This window comes from Colobus angolensis, unplaced genomic scaffold, assembly GCF_000951035.1.
Source record: "Colobus angolensis palliatus isolate OR3802 unplaced genomic scaffold, Cang.pa_1.0 Scaffold295, whole genome shotgun sequence".
Classification (NCBI taxonomy): Eukaryota; Metazoa; Chordata; class Mammalia; order Primates; family Cercopithecidae; genus Colobus; species Colobus angolensis.
The window spans coordinates 1612295-1629902 of NW_012116210.1; the positions used below are offsets into that span (position 1 = coordinate 1612295).

Sequence of the window (17608 nt, forward strand, 5' to 3'; positions counted from 1 at the left end):
TGTTGCCCAGGCTGGAATGCAGTAGTATGATCTCAGCTCACTGCAACCCCCACCTCCCAGGTTCCAGCAATTCTTCTGCCTCAGCCTCCCGGCTACAGGTGTGCCCCAGCATGCCCGGCTAAATTTTTGTATTTTAGTAGAGATGGGGTTTCACCATGTTGGCCAGGTCTCAAACTCCTGACCTCAGGTGATCAGCCCGCCTGCGCCTCCCAGAGTGCTGGGATTACATATGTGAGCCACCCCACCCGGCCTGTTCTTTGTATTTTTAGCAGAGACTGGGTTTCACCATATTAGCCAGGCTGGTCCTGAACTCCTGACCTTGGGTGATCCACCCACCTCTGCCTCCCAAAGTGCTGGGATTACAGGCGTGAGCCACCGTGCCTGACCAAATATAGCTCCATTTTTAAGAGAAATTTAGTATTCAAGTTATTTTAACTAAAAACTTAAAAGTTCTGACAGTAAAAATGTATGTTAAATTAAGCTTTTTTAGAATTTAGCACATTGCATGTTGAAGATGATTAAACTGTATTCTGTACCTTAATTTTAGTAATAATACTGTAGAATAATGCAAATAAGTAATTATGTGAGTGTCATTAGGTAATAATATTTCAACCTAAGAGAAAGAAGATACAAATGTGAAATGAAGAAGTCAAATTACCCTAAATTGTTTTTTTTTGTTTGTTTGTTTTTTTGAGATGAAGTCTCTCTCTGTCGCCCAGGCTGGAGTGCAGTAGCACAGTCTTGGCTCACTGCAACCTGTGCCTCCCGAGTTCAAGTGATTCTCCTACCTCAGCCTCCCTAGTAGCTGGGATTACAGGCATGCACCAGCACACTTGACTGATTTTTCGTATTTTTAGTAGATAGGGTTTTACCATGTTGGCCAGGCTGGTCTCGAACTGGGCCTCGAACTCCTGATCTCAGGTGATCCCACCCGCCTCAGCCTTCCAAAGTACTGGGATTATAGGCATGAGCCACCCACTCTACCTAAAACCCTTATAGTCTTTACTTTGAATTGCAAATATCAATAGAAACTTGTGACGAAGTTTTTTTGTTTGTTTTTTAAAGAAAAAAATCCTAACTCTGGACACTTTAAAAAGGCCTAGAAGCAATCACAATCCAGTAGCAATTAATGTCCATCCCTGAGTGTGGTCTCTAAATATTAGGACTCAGGAGAGATGGCGGATTGTAACACTGAAGCAGAAATGATCAAGACAAGCCTGAAATACTTTGTAATGCCTGAAAGCAATAAAAAAAAAATTACTGGAATCGTACCAGAAGGACATAGGAGCCAATTTTGAGGGATCTCTCACTGGCCAAAGATTAAACAATTTGAGCATCAAAAATAATGACTGCAGTAGATAGAAATATATCAAATATCTAAAAAACATCGTTTTTTTGTGTGTTGTTAGTTTTTTGTTGCTGGTTTTGGTTTGGTTTGTTGTTGTTGTTGTCTTTTTGTGACAGTCTCACTCTGTCACCCAGGCTGGAGTGCAGTGACATGATCTTGGCTCACTACAACCTCCACCTCCCAGGTTCAAGCGATTCTCGTGTCTCAGCCTCCCCAGTAGCTGGGATTACAGGCATGTGCCACCACTCCTGGCTAATTTTTGTACTTTTAGTAGAGACGGGGTTTTGCCATGTTGGCCAAGCTGGTCTTGAACTCCTGGGCTCAAGAGATCTACCTGCCTTGGCCTCCCAAAGTGCTGGGATTACAGGCATGACCTACTGCACAAGGCCTTGTTCTTGTTTTTTGAGACAGGATCTTACTCTTACCCAGGCTGGAGTGCAGTAGCACGATCACAACTCACTGCAGCTTTGATCTCCTGGGCTCAAGCAATCTTCCCACCTCAACTTCTCAGTAGCTGGAACTACAGGCACGCACTACCACACCCAGCTTGGCTTTTTTGGGGTTTTTTTAAGTAAAGATGAAGTCTCACTCTGTTGCCCAGGCTGGTCTCAAACTCCTGAGCTCAAGTGATCCTTCCACCTCGGGCTCCCAAAGTGCTGGGATTACAGGCATGAGGCAGCATGCCCAGCCACCATCAGTTTTTTGTTGTTGTTTTGTTTTAAAAAAAAAAAAAAGAAAAGAAAACATCTTATTTGTAAGAAAAAGGTATGATTTCTTAATTTCTGTTCTTAGCATAAATTTTCTTTCCAGTGCAACCAAAACTTCCTGAACCCTTTTCAGCATTGTTGTTCAAAACTTGGAGTTCTATTGCTGGATAAAAAATGCGTTCACAAATAAGCTGTGCAATTCGATCACCTTGAAATTTTGACTTCAAACTTTTCTTCGACAATGTTTCTTCTATAACCTTCATCTAAGACATCCAGCTCCTAAGTGTTTTGCACCCCGGCCAAAATGTAGAGCTACTCTTCCATAACACCCAGAAGGAAGAGCTATCTGAATGTCTGATAGCTTCCTCCATGGGCAGTACTGTATAATCATATGCACTGTATAGGTCATAGCCCTCGGCCTGTGTGGACTCCCAGCTCCCAGGTTGAGTCTGGAACCAGGCAGGGTGGAGCTGCATGCCCCACCCCACCCTCCTCCACAGGCCAGACCCACTTAGGGGGGGAAATGACAGGTGCTTTGGAGCAGGGCATGACAGGGCAAGGAGGTGAGGGGAGGAGATAGCCACAAGAACCAGAAAATACAGAATGAGCCTTCTCCCCATCACCACCACCCTTGCCACTGCTGGCAGGGAACACACCAAGATCTTAAAAATCATCAATTTGTAATAAGTTTTTTAAATTCAACTGGTCACCTAAAGTTGCTGAGTTACTATTTATTACTCTGAAAATTGATAAGAAGGAAAGAATCAGACATTTCTTCCTGTCCTATACAGGCCATGATTGAGGGCAATTCAGCAGTTGATGAAGTAGTGTAGTTCTTTATATAGGAAAATCACAGGTAATAAATGCAAAAGAAATGATTGAATTAGAAAATCACCATTTTGTAGCCTCTTATGAAATAGTGGATCTAGATCTGTTGTTTTTTGGCTAGGGATGCTGCCATCCCCCTCCCCTCAGGGACAGGTATCTAGAGACAGTTTTGGTTGTCACAACTGGTAAGGACAGCTACTTATCATCTGGTAGATGAAGGCCAGACATGCTGTTAAACATCCTTCACTTACGGGACAGTTCTCCACAACAAATAATTATCTGGCCCAAAATGTCAGTAGTGCTAATTTGGGAAACCTTTGTCTAAACAATAATTATCAATGGCCATTCAAGCAGTAAGATAAAAAAGAAGGTTGATGGGGATGTTTATGATGGGTGGAACAAGCTAATAACACCTGACCAAAACTCCACCCACTGATTGACCTTAAATGGGAAGCTGGTATTAGGTGCCTCCTGTGGGGATATAATAGGAATTACATGGTATCTTCCTGTGAAATACGTCATCCGAAATGGTTTAGCCAGCATCCATTAAGCTTCTAGATCTAGGCCAGGTGTGGTGGCTAACGCCTGTAATCCCAGCACTTTGGGAGGCCTAGGCAGGCGGATCACAAGGTCAGAAGATTGAGACCATCCTGGCTAACACGGTGAAACCTCGACTCTACTAAAAAAAAAAAAATACAAAAAAATTATCCAGGTGTGGTGGCGGGCACCTGTAGTCCCAGCTACTCGGGAGGCTAAGGCAGGAGAATGGCGTGAACCCGGGAGGCAGAGCTTGCAGTGAGCTGAGATCATGCCACTGCACTCCAGCCTGGGCGACAAAGCGAGACTCTGTCTCAAAAAAAACAAAAAGCTTCTAGATCTAGCTACCAGTTTCCAGGAATTATGAAAGATAGAGGGACAACTTAAGTGACCCTATCAGGAAGCAATCAGCCCAGTCCGGAATGTGGGAAGGAAATTCTACAAGCCAAATGACCCAGTTTCTTCAACAAATAAATGGCGTGGAAGGAAAAAATGTAAGAGGCACAGTAGGAACTGTCAAGGAATTGAGTGACAAATAATCAAGTGTAGTGTGTGGTTACATTTTGATTACCTAAATCAAATGTAAACAGGTATTTTGAGACAATCAGGAAAAATTGGGTATTAGATATTAAGGAATTAGTCATTCACTTAGGATGATGACATTGTTGGGTTTGTTGTAAGTCCTTATCTCTTAGAAATACGTATGTGAAGTACTTACATGAAATATTTATGAATTGAACTGTGTGTCTGAGGTTTTATTTTTCTTTTTAAAAGTGGTCAGGTGAAGACAAAAAAGGCATACTGATAATTGTTGAAGCTTAATGATGGAAATTACTATTCTGTCTTTATAATAAAAAGTTTAAAATTAATGAAAATTCTGTTAAGCTTTATGTATATTCTATTTTATTTTGGTGTTCTTTGATCATGTATATACAATGGAAATTTTATTATTTTTAGATACTGTGTGCCCTGCCTGGTGCTACCAGCACTTTTTTTCTTTTTCTTTTCTTTTTTATTTTTTTGAGACAAGGTCTTGCTCTGTCTGTCGCCCAGGCTGGAGTGCAGTGGTGCAATCTTGGCTCACTACGTACAACCTCAGTTTCCCCAGTAGTAGGACTACAGGCCTGGGTCATGTCACCATGCTGGCTTTATTTTTTTTATTTTTATTTTTTAATAGAGACGGGATTTCCCTATGTTGCTGAGGCTGGTCTCAAACTCCTGGCCTCAAGCACTCTTCCCACCTCAGCCCCCAAGTTCTGGGGTTACAGGCGTGAGCCACCATGCCTTGCCTTTTTTTTCTTTTTGATGTTGTATATTGTTTGGGAACTCTTAAGTTCCTTTGTGAAATTATGCTTTATAAAATATCTTCTAGGATTCATTTGTGGGGGTCTAACGACCATCTTTTTCCATTGATTTCAATTTCTATGTGCCATTTGGTATGTTATTTTATAGATTTTTTTAATCCATTGGAAATAGTGAGGTGCCCTGAGAAAATTTATTCACATAATACATTAAATCTGACCAAAAGAAGAAATATTACTGAATGACTGTGTTCATAGTATTAATCTCTTCTCTCTTATTTTTAAAATTTAGTTCTATTGTTTCCACCCTGCTAGCTCTTATGGATGGATTGGACAGCAGAGGGGAAATTGTGGTCATTGGTGCTACCAACAGACTAGATTCTATAGACCCTGCTTTACGAAGGCCTGGTCGCTTTGACAGAGAATTCCTTTTTAGCCTACCTGATAAAGAGGTAAGAATTTAATGTCACTCAAATTTTGACAAAATATATTGCTGTTTATTAATAATAAGTCTTGGTGTAGTAAAAATTTGGAGATTCTTGAGTTCTGTATCATGGTCTTGTCAAGTGATAGTTGTTAGTGAACAACTCAAATGCGGACAAATTTTTATTCTTTTCTTTAAATATAATAATGCCTTCCTAAAATTACTCTTAAAATTCTTTCAATTTGAGTGTAGCCTTTGGATGTTCTAAGTGTTGCTTCAGAACATGTGGCTTAATGAGTAATTAATCCTTAGCCAATTTGCTAGCCTTGGCTTTTTCATGAATATCATATAATCCTACCAAGTTTTTTTAAGTCTACTTAATCTTCTGGGAACCAAAGAGGAAAATATATGAAGAGCTGTCTGTACTCTTAAAACAGCTCTTAACATGCACCAGAATGTATAGCTACTTTGGTAGTTACTTATTTTCTCTTACTTATATTTATGACCAGTATAACTTTAGTGCTATAAATGCAAATATGTTTAATAATGAGACTTAAGTTCATTAAACTCTAAAAAGTACATCTTTTTTCTTATTTTCACTTTCATATTTTGCTTATATTGAGTTTTTTTGTTTGTTTGTTTGAGATGAAGTCTTGCTGTCGCTCAGGCTGGGGTGCAGTGGTACAATCTCAACTCACTGCAGCTTCCGCCCCCAGGATTCAAGCAGTTCTCATGCCTCAGACTCCCGAGTAGCTGGGATTACAGGCACATGCTACCACGCCCAGCTAATCTTTGTATTTTTAGCAGAGAGTAGTTTTCACCATGTTGGCCAGACTGGTCTCGAACTTCTGACCTCAAGTGATCCACTGCCTCGGCCTCCCAAAGTTACAGGTGTGAACCACTGCACCCGGCCAATATTAAGTACTGATCACTTTAAAATTTTAGGTAATCAAAAGTATTTTTAATTGAAATTAATGTAATCTGAATAGCATTTATTATTATAGTTGTAAAAAATTAAATTGTTTTTATTCATAGGCTCGAAAAGAGATTCTAAAGATTCACACCAGGGATTGGAATCCCAAACCACTGGACACATTTTTAGAAGAGCTAGCAGAAAACTGTGTTGGTAAACATTGTTTTAAGCAATTAAAATAAATACTACATTTATTTCAAATATGAAACAAGTTGTATTAGGTTGGTTCAAAAGTAATTGTGGTTTTTGCCTATAAAAGTCATGGCAAAAACCACAATTTCTTTTGCACCAAACTAATAAAGAAATACAAGGTTATATTTGTTTCTTATCTCTTATTTGTGGCATTTTCTTACGAAGTCCTGGTATTAAATAGAGATATTTGACAAATTGGCCATCAGGGCAGAGTAGATAATAATATAATTGTATAAAATACAATATATTATTATATCATAATAATATAATAGCTATTCTTTACTATGTTTTAGTCATCATTTTGAGCATTCTACATATATTATTTCATGTAATTTTCACATCATTCCTGTGATGTAGGTAGCAGTATCTCTACTTTACAGAAATGGCTGGAGAGCATTATGTGAATTTTCGAAGGTCGTACAGCTAGTAAATTACAAACTGGAGTTTGAATCTAGTCTGTGTGATTTTAAAACTCTTGCTTTTGACCTCTGTGCTATACTTAGTGCTTGTGTATTGCACTCGTAAAAGTTGATTGATTGTTGGCTATTACTACCCGATAAGTTTACTGGGTGAAAGAGATTTTGGTTTTACTACTTTTAAATATTTGCTAACTATATTGCGAGACTGATTTTTAGTTTTCTTTTAACCATGGTCATGCTAATAGAGTTTTGTGTTTCTTTGTTTGGTCGGCTGGTTCTTTTCTTCCCCTGGTTGCTTTGGATAGGATACTGTGGAGCAGATATTAAATCAATATGTGCTGAAGCTGCTTTATGTGCTCTACGACGACGCTACCCACAGATCTATACCACTAGTGAGAAACTACAGTTGGATCTCTCTTCAATTAATATCTCAGCTAAGGATTTCGAGGTAGCTATGCAAAAGATGATACCAGCCTCCCAAAGAGCTGTGGCATCACCTGGGCAGGCACTGTCCACCATTGTGAAACCACTCCTGCAAAGCACTGTTGACAAGATCTTAGAAGCCCTGCAGAGAGTATTTCCACATGCAGATTTCAGAACAAATAAAACATTAGACTCAGGTATAAAACTTGATTGACCATTTAAAGTTAGTTTTTATAATCAGTAAAGTGAAATGTTTCATACATACCAGAAATATTTATTTGTAAAAGAATCTCTTGAAAAAAATTTGGTAAGGCTTTACCTGGGATATTTGAAGGAAATTTACCCATGGATTGCCCTTAACTTAATTTGCTGTAAGGTTGGGGTGCATTTTACATTTACTTATTAATTCATATCTACAGAAATACTTTTGATTCTTTGAAAAAATTTAATTGAAGTATGCTAACTTGGTAACTGAAGCACTAAAGATTTGCTTTGCAATCCAAAAGTTACTAATATGCAGTTTTTTGGTTTTATAGATATTTCTTGTCCTCTGCTAGAAAGTGACTTGGCTTACAGTGATGATGATGTTCCATCAGTTTATGAAAATGGACTTTCTGAGAAATCTTCTCATAAGGCAAAAGACAATTTTAATTTTCTTCATTTGAATAGGTATATTTTTCTTGCAAATCAATGTTTTGCATGTGTAAATTTTCTAAAAATAAATGAGATGTGGTTGAAAAAGTAAAAAATGCTAACCAATCTGCTTTTTATTTAAATTAAACTACCAGAAATTTTTTGTTGTTATAGTTGTCACAATAGTAGAAATTACAGTCTATAAAAATATTCCTAAAAAGCTTTGGGTATCGGTTGTTTCCAGAAACTATGTGAACCATGTTATGATTGGTTGGCCTTATTGGCAAGACATTTTACTTATGAAAGTTTATAATTGACAATTTAGGGGGAAATTTTAAACTGTTTTTTCTAAAATATAGCTTATTAATGATTTCTCTTTCAGAAATGCTTGTTACCAACCTATGTCTTTTCGACCAAGAATATTGATAGTAGGAGAACCAGGATTTGGGCAAGGTTCTCACTTGGCACCAGCTGTCATTCATGCTTTGGAAAAATTTACTGTATATACATTAGACATTCCTGTTCTTTTTGGAGTTAGTGCTACATCTCCTGAAGAAACATGTGCCCAGGTAATTTGGTGCTCAACTATAAGACAAAACAGCCTTTTGGAAATAAAAGCTAAAATTGCCTCATTTTTTTGTATTGTGGTTTTTTTTGTCTTTCTGATTTGTAACTTCAGGTTTACAAAACGGAATTATGCATGATTGCTTAGTCATTAAAGAGAATGACTTTAAATCCCACATTCACCCTTAATATCTTTGTGACCTTAGTAAAGTTGTTAGATCTCTCTCATTTTCCCCATTTGGAAAATGGAGATAATAATACTTACCTCATATGGCTGTTGTGAGAATTAAATGAGTAGAGTACTTAAAATGGTGACTGCTCCTTAGTAAGTACTCAGATATTCTGCAGTTTCTGTTTTTGGTATTTGTATATTAACTTTTGTTTGTTTGTTTTTGGTTTTGGTTTTTTTGAGACGGAGTCTCTCTCTGTCACCAGGCTGGAGTGCAGTGGCACGATCTCAGCTCCCTGAAACCTCCGCCTCCAGGGTTCAAGCAATTCTCCTGCCTTACCCTCCCAAGTAGCTGGGACTACAGGTGCATGCCGCCACATCCAGCAAATTTATTTTTATTTTATTTTATTTATTTATTTGTATTTTAATAGAGATGAGGTTTCACCATGTTGCCCAGGATGGTCTCGAACTCCTAGGCTCAGGCAGTCCACCCTTCTCGGCCTCCCAAAGTGCGTGGATTATAGGCATGAGCCACCGCGCCTGGCTATATTAACATTTTTAAAATATAAAAATATTTTATATTTGTAGTTTTACTTTTGATTACAACAGAAAAATCTAGATTTCTCCAACTGTTTTCTAGTTGGTTGAAGAAATTATCTTTTCAAAAAAATGAAACTTTCAAACAACATTTAAAAATAAGGTTGCGGGATTTTGGAGGAACATTTTAAAAACTTGAGGACTTTATATGTTACTTCTGGGAGGTTAAACGTTGTTTCAGATGAATAGAACTAGCATTATTAACATGTTGACTCTAACTGAATTTGTTTTGTTCTCGCCCTACTAGGTGATTCGCGAAGCTAAGAGAACAGCACCAAGTATAGTGTATGTTCCTCATATCCACTTGTGGTGGGAAATAGTTGGACCAACACTTAAAGCCACATTTACCACATTATTACAGAATATTCCTTCATTTGCTCCAGTTTTACTACTTGCAACTTCTGACAAACCCCATTCTGCTTTGCCAGAAGAGGTAATTTATGTGGGGGGGAATCATTATACTTTTAAAAAGAGAGTTGTTTGTACCAAAATAATCATAACTTACTGAAAAAATTCAAATGCTATAGAAGTGAATAAAAGGATAAGTTTTCTTATTAAAGATACCATTGTTAACTATTTGGTATATGTGCTCATTGGGTAAGATGGTGTATGTATATGTGTATGTATATATTAAGGATACATAAATTTTTTCTCTTAAAAAATGGGATTATATGTCGGGCGCCGTGGCTCACACCTGTAACCCCAGCACTCTGGGATGCCGAGGCGGGATGCATGAGGTCAGGAGATCGAGACCATCCTGGCTAACACGGTGAAACCCTATCTCTACTAAAAATACAAAAAAATTAGCCGGGCGTGGTGGCGGGCGCCTGTAGTCCCAGCTACTCCGCAGGCTGAGGCAGGAGAATGGCGTGAACCCAGGAGGCGGAGCTTGCAGTGAGCTGAGTGAGCCACTGCACTCCAGCCTGGGCGACAGAGCAAGACTCCGTCTCAAAAAAAAAAAAGTTTAAAAAAAATGGGATTTTATATGATACATACTATTCTGCAATTTGCTTTATTCACTTATCAATAAATGTGTCTCATATATTTGTTAGTGCTAAAGTCTCTTTAAGAGCTACATGGCTTTTCCACTTTTGATGTAGTATAATTTCTTTATCCAAAGCCCTGTTGATAGGTTTTTTGGTTGTTTTCCAGATTTTTTCCTACTGAACTGTTACAGTGAGCATCCTTGTATTTTAGTTCATATGAACACTAGTATGTGGATTTTTCTAGTATTGATTCCTAGAAGTGGAATAGCTGTAGCTGAGTATTTTACATTTACAAGTTTTAACAACACTAAATTACTCATTCAAGTTTGTGCCCATTTAGACAACTGCCAATAGTGAACAAAAGACCATGCTGCTTCTCACTGGAATACTCTTCTCTTACATATTTTCCTGGCATCATTTTTTATTTTTCTCAAATCTCTGCTCAGATATCATCTCAGGGAGGCCTTCTTTGATCAGAATTTCTCAATAATAGCAATAGCTCGTCTACCCATCACACTCTTTTCCCTTTTCCTACTTTATTTGTATTGCCTCCTGCCATTAAATATTAATTTGCTTGACTCTGTTTCCCCATCAGAAAGTAAAGTACATGAAATTAGGGACTATTTTTTGTCACCTTTGTATCCATAGAGCACATAACAAGCATATTGTAGGCTTCTGTGTATTTTAATGAATTAGTTAAATGTTTTTTTCATACCTTTGACAAAATTGGTTTACACTTTTTAGTACACTAGTAGGAAGATAAGCTCAAATACTTATTAAAGAAATATTTATTGAGTGCTTATTTTCTCCCAGGCGTGGTTCCAGGCACTGGAGATATAATAGTGACTAAGATAGACAAAAATGTATATCCTTACACATATAGGGCTAACATTTTAGTTGAGTGGGGGAGAGAAGTTTTAAAAAATTTATAATACTAACTATTGTTGTGAAGAAAGATTTAGCTAAGGAGTACCAAAAGAGCATGGGTAGGTTGCAGTGTTAAATAGGCTAGATAAGGCCTCAGCAAGAAGTTGATATTTGGCCGGGTGTGGTGGTTCACGCCTGCAATCCTAGCACTTCGGGAGGCCAAGGTGGGCGGATCACCTGAGATCAGGAATTCAAGACCAGCCTGGCCAACATGGTGAAACCCTGTCTCTACAAAATATTAGCGGGATATGGTGATGTGTGCCCGTCATCCCAGCTACTCGGGAGGCTGAGGTGGGAGAATTGCTTGAACCCAGGAGGTGGAGTTTGCAGTGAACCAAGATCCCACCACTGCACTCCAGCCAGGGCGACAAAGCAAAACTCCATCTCAAAAAAAAAAAAAAAAAGATGATGATATTTGAGGAAAGATGTGGAAAAGGTAAGGTTGTAAACTATTGGAATAGCTGAGGGACAAAAGGTCCTAGCGGAGGAAAAAGCAAGTGCAGAGGCTCTGAGGCAGATCTGTGTGTGGCAGCTTGGAAAAATAGCAAGAAGGGCAATGTAGGAGGAAAGGAGGCCAAGGTTATCAAGGGACCAGATTATGTCCCCAGTGACTCTGTATAATCATAATTGATTACAAAACCTGCAAGTTAAATAAGCTAGGAAATGAATATTAAGTATATATTATAAACTCTTTGAGTGGGGGAGGTCCTTAAAGGTTTCCAGTTTAGTTAATTATCTAGTTTCATACTCTGTCACCTTTATGTGGATATCTCACCTATGTTAAAACACTTTCTACACAGTTCTTTTTGTTACTTCTGACTCCTAAAAGTCCAGCTTATTGAGGGAGGCTTTCATTTCTTTTTCTTTTTTTTTAAACCATAAAGGGGTCATGCTAACCTTCTGTATTGTTCTAATTTTAGTATATGTGCTGCTGAAGCGAGCACAAATCTTCCACTTCTTAATCTCCATTCATTTCCCAGATTGCATATAGAACTTGACTAATACATCTTCATCATGACAAGTCTTTGTATATTTGAATACTCTTTTATGTCTTGCTAACTCAGGCCTTTTTCACATTAAACAGGATATGGTATATTCATTAGGGCTATTAATAAAGTAGAAGTTTATTTCTTACTCACTTTAACAATACTAGGCAGGTTGATTACATTGGCAAGTTTGTCTTCCGCTGTGCAGTCATTCAAACACTCAGGCTGAAAGATATTTAATTTTATTTACTTTTTTGTTTATTTATTTTTGGAGATGGAGTCGTACTCTGTTGCCCGGGCTGGCAGTGCAGGGGCACTATCTTGGCTCACTGCAGCCTCAGCCTCCTGGGTTTAAGCAATTCTCCTGCCTCAGCCTCCCGAGTAGCTGGGATTACAGGTGTCCGCCACCATGCCCGGCTAATTTTGTATTTGTAGTAGAGATGGGGTTTCACCATGTTGGCCAGGCTGGTCTTGAACTCCTGACCTCAGGTGATCCACCCACCTCGGCCTCCCAAAGTGCTGGGACTACAGGCATGAGCCACCTCGCCTGGCCTGTTTTCTTATTTTCATCATGTAGCCTTCCAGGTCGCTTTCAGTCCAGTCAACTGAAAGGACAGACTCTTGCTTGTGCCTGACTTAGAAGTGGTGTAAATCACTTCCTCTCATATTCCACTGGCTAAAGCTCAGTCACATAGCCATACTTCATTGCAAGCACAGCTAGGAAATCTGACCTAGCTGTGTGCCCAAAGAACAAGAATACAGATTGTGGTAATAGTAGTAGACTTTGTTACACAGCACACCAGGTTGTAGTTTCTTCAAAATTCTAGTCACTCTCCTGAATGTCTTTCTTTTTTCTAGTTCTTTTGGAAGGCCAGAGCCAGAATGAATGAAGTACTCTAGCAGTGTTCTGATTAACACAGTGGAAAGAAAGATTGTTAGCCATATAGTATTACTGGCTTCTTATTCTGTCAACTGAAACTATTGATCATTTTGAGATTTGAAATAAAGATAATGGCTTTATGCTCTGGGTAACAAGTAAGACAGACTAGGTGAACTTTGTATGGATGTGGGGAGGTTGAAAAAAAGTAATCAGTTTAATCTGGGGAAACTTTATCGAGAATGTGGAAATTCTATACCAAAATTATTTTCTTAAAGGATAGCTTCTCTTAGTTTTTTTCTTAGGATAATGTTTTCTAAGCCTATAATTGCAAATTGGGTAAAATATTTTAATACCACATTCTATCAGTAGGGGAGAATGGGCCTGGGACTAGGAATTGCCTATTTTTAGAAAATGAATAGTCCATAGGCATGCAAATAAGCAAGTTTTCAGTGATTTAGTGATACCATTGATATAACATTAGACTATACTATATGAGAAATACTGTGTAGTCCATTATTAGCCACATTAAAATTTGTCCATCTCAAAACTGCAGTCAGCAAATAACTGTCTATATGCATGAGCACAAGTGGACCCACTCAGGCCAGTATGGAAAGATGAGAAAGAATGCTGTTAGTGGATTCGGAGTTTTCATGAATCCATGAAACGCAAAGTAGTGAGGATTAGGTTGATGAAGATGACCACAATTCACAGCATATGCATGAAAGAACTGCTTTGAAAGGCAAGAGTGATTTCTAGCTGAGGATCAGTTCTGCGAAGGAGTTGAAGAACCTTTGAGCCGGGCGTGGTGGCTCACACCTCTAATCCCAGCACTTCAGGAAGCCGAGGCGGGCAGATCACTTGAGGTCAGGAGTTTGAGTGCAGCCTGGCCAACATGGAGAAACCCCATCTCTACTAAAAATATGAAAATTAGCCAGGCATAGTGGTGCACACCTGTAGTCCCAGGTACTTGGGAAGCTGAGGTATGAGGATCGCTTGAACCCGGGAGGCAGAAGTTGCAGTGAGCCAAGATCGTACCACTGCACTCCAGCCTGGGCGACAGAGCAAGACCCTGTCTCACAACAAAACAAAACAAAAACAGCCTTTGGACAACCCTGGGGTAATTGACTTTCTTCACTTCTAGTCCCTATACCAAGCAGCAGTCAGCAGGGTGGTTTGTCCTCAGCTAGGGCAGTGTGGTTGTGCCCCAGGACTAATGTAACAGAGCCTCATATATGGCTGCTGATATAAGGAGAAATGGGGAGCCCCTGTGCCCACAAGACAAATTGTAGGCACATTTCTGCTTCCAGTATAGACTAGCTTTCATAGTCACTAGAGGGAGAAGCTAGAATAAACAGAAATAGCACCTATGGGCAAACAGATTTAAAAGGCAAACATGTAGTTATAAGTAAACATTTGAGGAAGGGCAACCTCATGAATAATATCCATGTATCACCAACACAAAGTGTGACAAAGAACCAATTGGAGACATTATAAATGAAACAACCCCTGTAAAAAGGAAATAAAATTTTTTATAGGCTGAGAAGGGAGCAGACCCAGATGAAGGGCAAATTAGTAAAGTGGAAGATCATGAGACCAGTAATTCTTAAGTATGTGATACAAAAGTACAAAGACTTGAAAAGTATGAGGAAAAAATTGAAACAAATAGAGGAGATAGATTAAGATCTCATGGGATTTATGGGAGATAAAAACAAGAAGTGTAGGGAGAAAATATTCACACAGTAGAACATTTTGTACAGTTAAAGAATACTATGAGTTGGCCGGGCGCGGTGGCTGAAGCCTGTAATCCCAGCACTTTGGGAGGCCGCGATGGGCAGATCACGAGGTCAGGAGATCGAGACCATCCTGGCTAACACGGTGAAACCCCGTCTCTACTAAAAATACAAAAACTAGCCGGGTGAGGTGGCGGGCGCCTGTAGTCCCAGCTACTGGGGAGGCTGAGGCAGGAGAATGGCGTAAAGCCAGGAGGCGGAGCTTGCAGTGAGCTGAGATCTGGCCACTGCACTCCAGTCCGGGCGACAGAGCGAGACTCCACCTCAAAAAAAAAAAAGAATACTATGAGTCTTCTTAAGATTTAAAAGCCCCATGTGTTCCAAGTATGATAAATAACATCACTTAAATAATGCCAAAGGTACAGAGAAAAATCCAAAAATGTTCCAAAAGAAAAAGCATACTAGAAAGGAAGGAAAGTCAAATTGCTTCTACTTTCTCATTGGCAACAATGACCGCTAAGGAGACAGTGGAGCAGTGTTTTCAATGTTCTGAAGTAAAATAATTTTGACCTATAATTTTCTGTCCACCCAAGTTAGCATTTGCATGAGAGAACAAATAGATATTTTTGAACATGCGATGTTTACAAAACTATGCTTATAAACCCCTGACTGGAATAATTTTTATTTTATTTTTTGAGACAGTCTCGCTCTGTCACCCAGGCTGGAGTGCAGCGGCACAATCTCAGCCCACTACAACCTCCACCTCCCAGGTTCAAGTGATTCTCCTGCCTCAGCCTCCTGAGTAGCTGGAATTACAGGCACATACCACCATGCCTGGTTTATTTTTGTATTTTTAGTAGACAAGGGGTTTCTCCATGTTGCTCAGGCTGATCTCGAACTCCCGACCTCAGATCTGCCTGACTCGGCCTCCCAAAGTCTTGAGATTACAGGCATGAGCCACCACATCCATCATAGAACTATGTAATCTTGTTAACTATAGTCATCTCACAGTGCTCACACTTGTAATCCCAGCACTTTCGGAGACCAAAGCAGGCGGATCACGTGAGGTCAGGACTTTGAGACCAACCTGGCCAACATAGTGAAACCCTGTCTCTACTAAAAATACAAAAAAAAAAAAATTGCCGGACATGATGGCAAGCACCTGAAGTCCCAGCTACTCGGGAGGCTGAGGCAGGAGAATTGCTTGAACCCAGGAGGCAGAGGCTGCAGTGAGCCACCAAGATTGCGCCACTGCACTCCAGCCTGGGTGACGGAGCAAGACTCTGTCTCTAAAAAAAAAAAAGAACTTTTTTTTACAGTCCTCCTGACTGTAATTTTGTATCCTTTAACAAATCTTTCCCTATTTCCTTCTTTTCCCCACCTTTCCCAGCCTCTAGTATCTTCTAGTCTACTTTTTAGCTTACACATGTAAAATATACATGACAAAACTGGGAGCCTGAGGTGGACCGATCACTTGAGATCAGGAGTTCAAGACCAGCCTGGCCAACCTGGTGAAACCCAATCTCGACCAAAAAGTACAAAAATTAGATGTGCGTGGTGGTGTGCGCCTATAGTCCCAGCTACTCGGGAGGCTGAAGTGGGGGAACCACTTGAATCTGGGAGGTGGAGTCTGCAGTGAGTCAAGATTGCACCACTGCACTCCAGCCTAGGTGACAGAGTGAGACCCTGTCTCAAATAAAAAAAAAAAAAAAAAGGACTTATCAACAATTTTTTTAAGCATGTAGTATAGTCGCATTAAGTACATTTACAATGTTGGGTAACCATCACCACTACCCAGATCTTTCTTGTTATCCCAAGCAGAAACTCTGTACCTATTAACGGTAATTCCCCCTTTCTGTCTCCCCACAGCCCTTGGTAACTTCTGTTATAATTTGTCTCTGTGAATTATTTATTCTAGGTACCTCATAATTTGAATATATATTTGACTTTTGTGTCTTGTTTAGCGTAATGTTTTTAAGGTTCATCCATGTTGTATCTTGTGTCCAAATTTTATTCCTTTTTAGGGTGAATACTTTTCCATTGTATGTATATACCACATTTTGTATCCATTCATCTGGTGACAGACATTTGGGTCATCTTCACCTCCTGACGTTTGTGAATAAAGCTGCTATGATTACTGGAGTACAAATACTCATTTGAGTTTTTGTTTTCAGTTTTCTTTGATATACCTAGAAGGGGAATTGCCACATCGTATACTAATTCTGTGTTTAAACTTTGAGAAACCACCAAATTGTTTTCCACAGCAGCTATACTATTTTACATTCTTACCAGCAGTCCACTGAGTTTCCAAAATCTCTCTGGTAGCCCACACTTAACTTCTGGCCTTTATTTTGGTTTTTGTTTGTTTGCTTGCTTTTTCTTTTTGAACAACTGCTCTTTCTTATATCGCATCTCATTTGGGGTTGGGAAAATGAATTAATTGATCTCAGCAGACCTTTTAAGTATCAGGGCCAGGCACAGTGGCATGTGCGTGTAATCCTAGCACTTTGGGAGGCCAGGGCAGGAGGATCACTTGCGCCCAGGAATTTGGGATCAACCTGGGCAACACAAGGAGACCCTATCTCTACAAAAAGTTTAAAAATTAGCTGAGTATGGCGGTGCGTGCTTATAGTCTCAGCTACTCAGGAGGCTGTGACAAGAGGACTGCTTGAGCCCAGTTTGAGGTTGCAGTGAGCTACGATTGTACCACTGCAATCAGCCTGAGTGACAGAGCAAGACCTTGTCTCTTAAAAGAATGAAAAAAGTAAAATATCAAGTTAGTTCTTTTATTAATTGTAGTTTGGATTCTTGAGTTCTCATGAATTTTAGTTCCTTAATCTCTTGTAAACATGGTTTATACATAAATCTAACATTCTTTAAAGACTTGTTTAAAAAATATACAATTTAGCTTGTCATTAAAAATATGTGTATAATAACCTGCTATTGTATTAAATGACTGACACATGCATTCCTTTTTTTTTTTT

General features: G+C 39.2%; 1 protein-coding gene across 1 annotated transcript in view; it reads left to right on the plus strand.

Moving 5' to 3' along the window:
* ATAD2 (ATPase family, AAA domain containing 2) overlaps positions 1–17608 on the plus strand; it is an 81299-nt gene that overhangs the window by 42683 nt on the left and 21008 nt on the right. The window contains exons 14-19 of the mRNA XM_011949294.1: positions 5014–5173; positions 6181–6271; positions 7035–7349; positions 7689–7821; positions 8168–8354; positions 9363–9557. Coding sequence (XP_011804684.1) covers positions 5014–5173; positions 6181–6271; positions 7035–7349; positions 7689–7821; positions 8168–8354; positions 9363–9557 — 1081 coding nt within the window. The remainder of the gene's footprint in view (positions 1–5013; positions 5174–6180; positions 6272–7034; positions 7350–7688; positions 7822–8167; positions 8355–9362; positions 9558–17608) is intronic.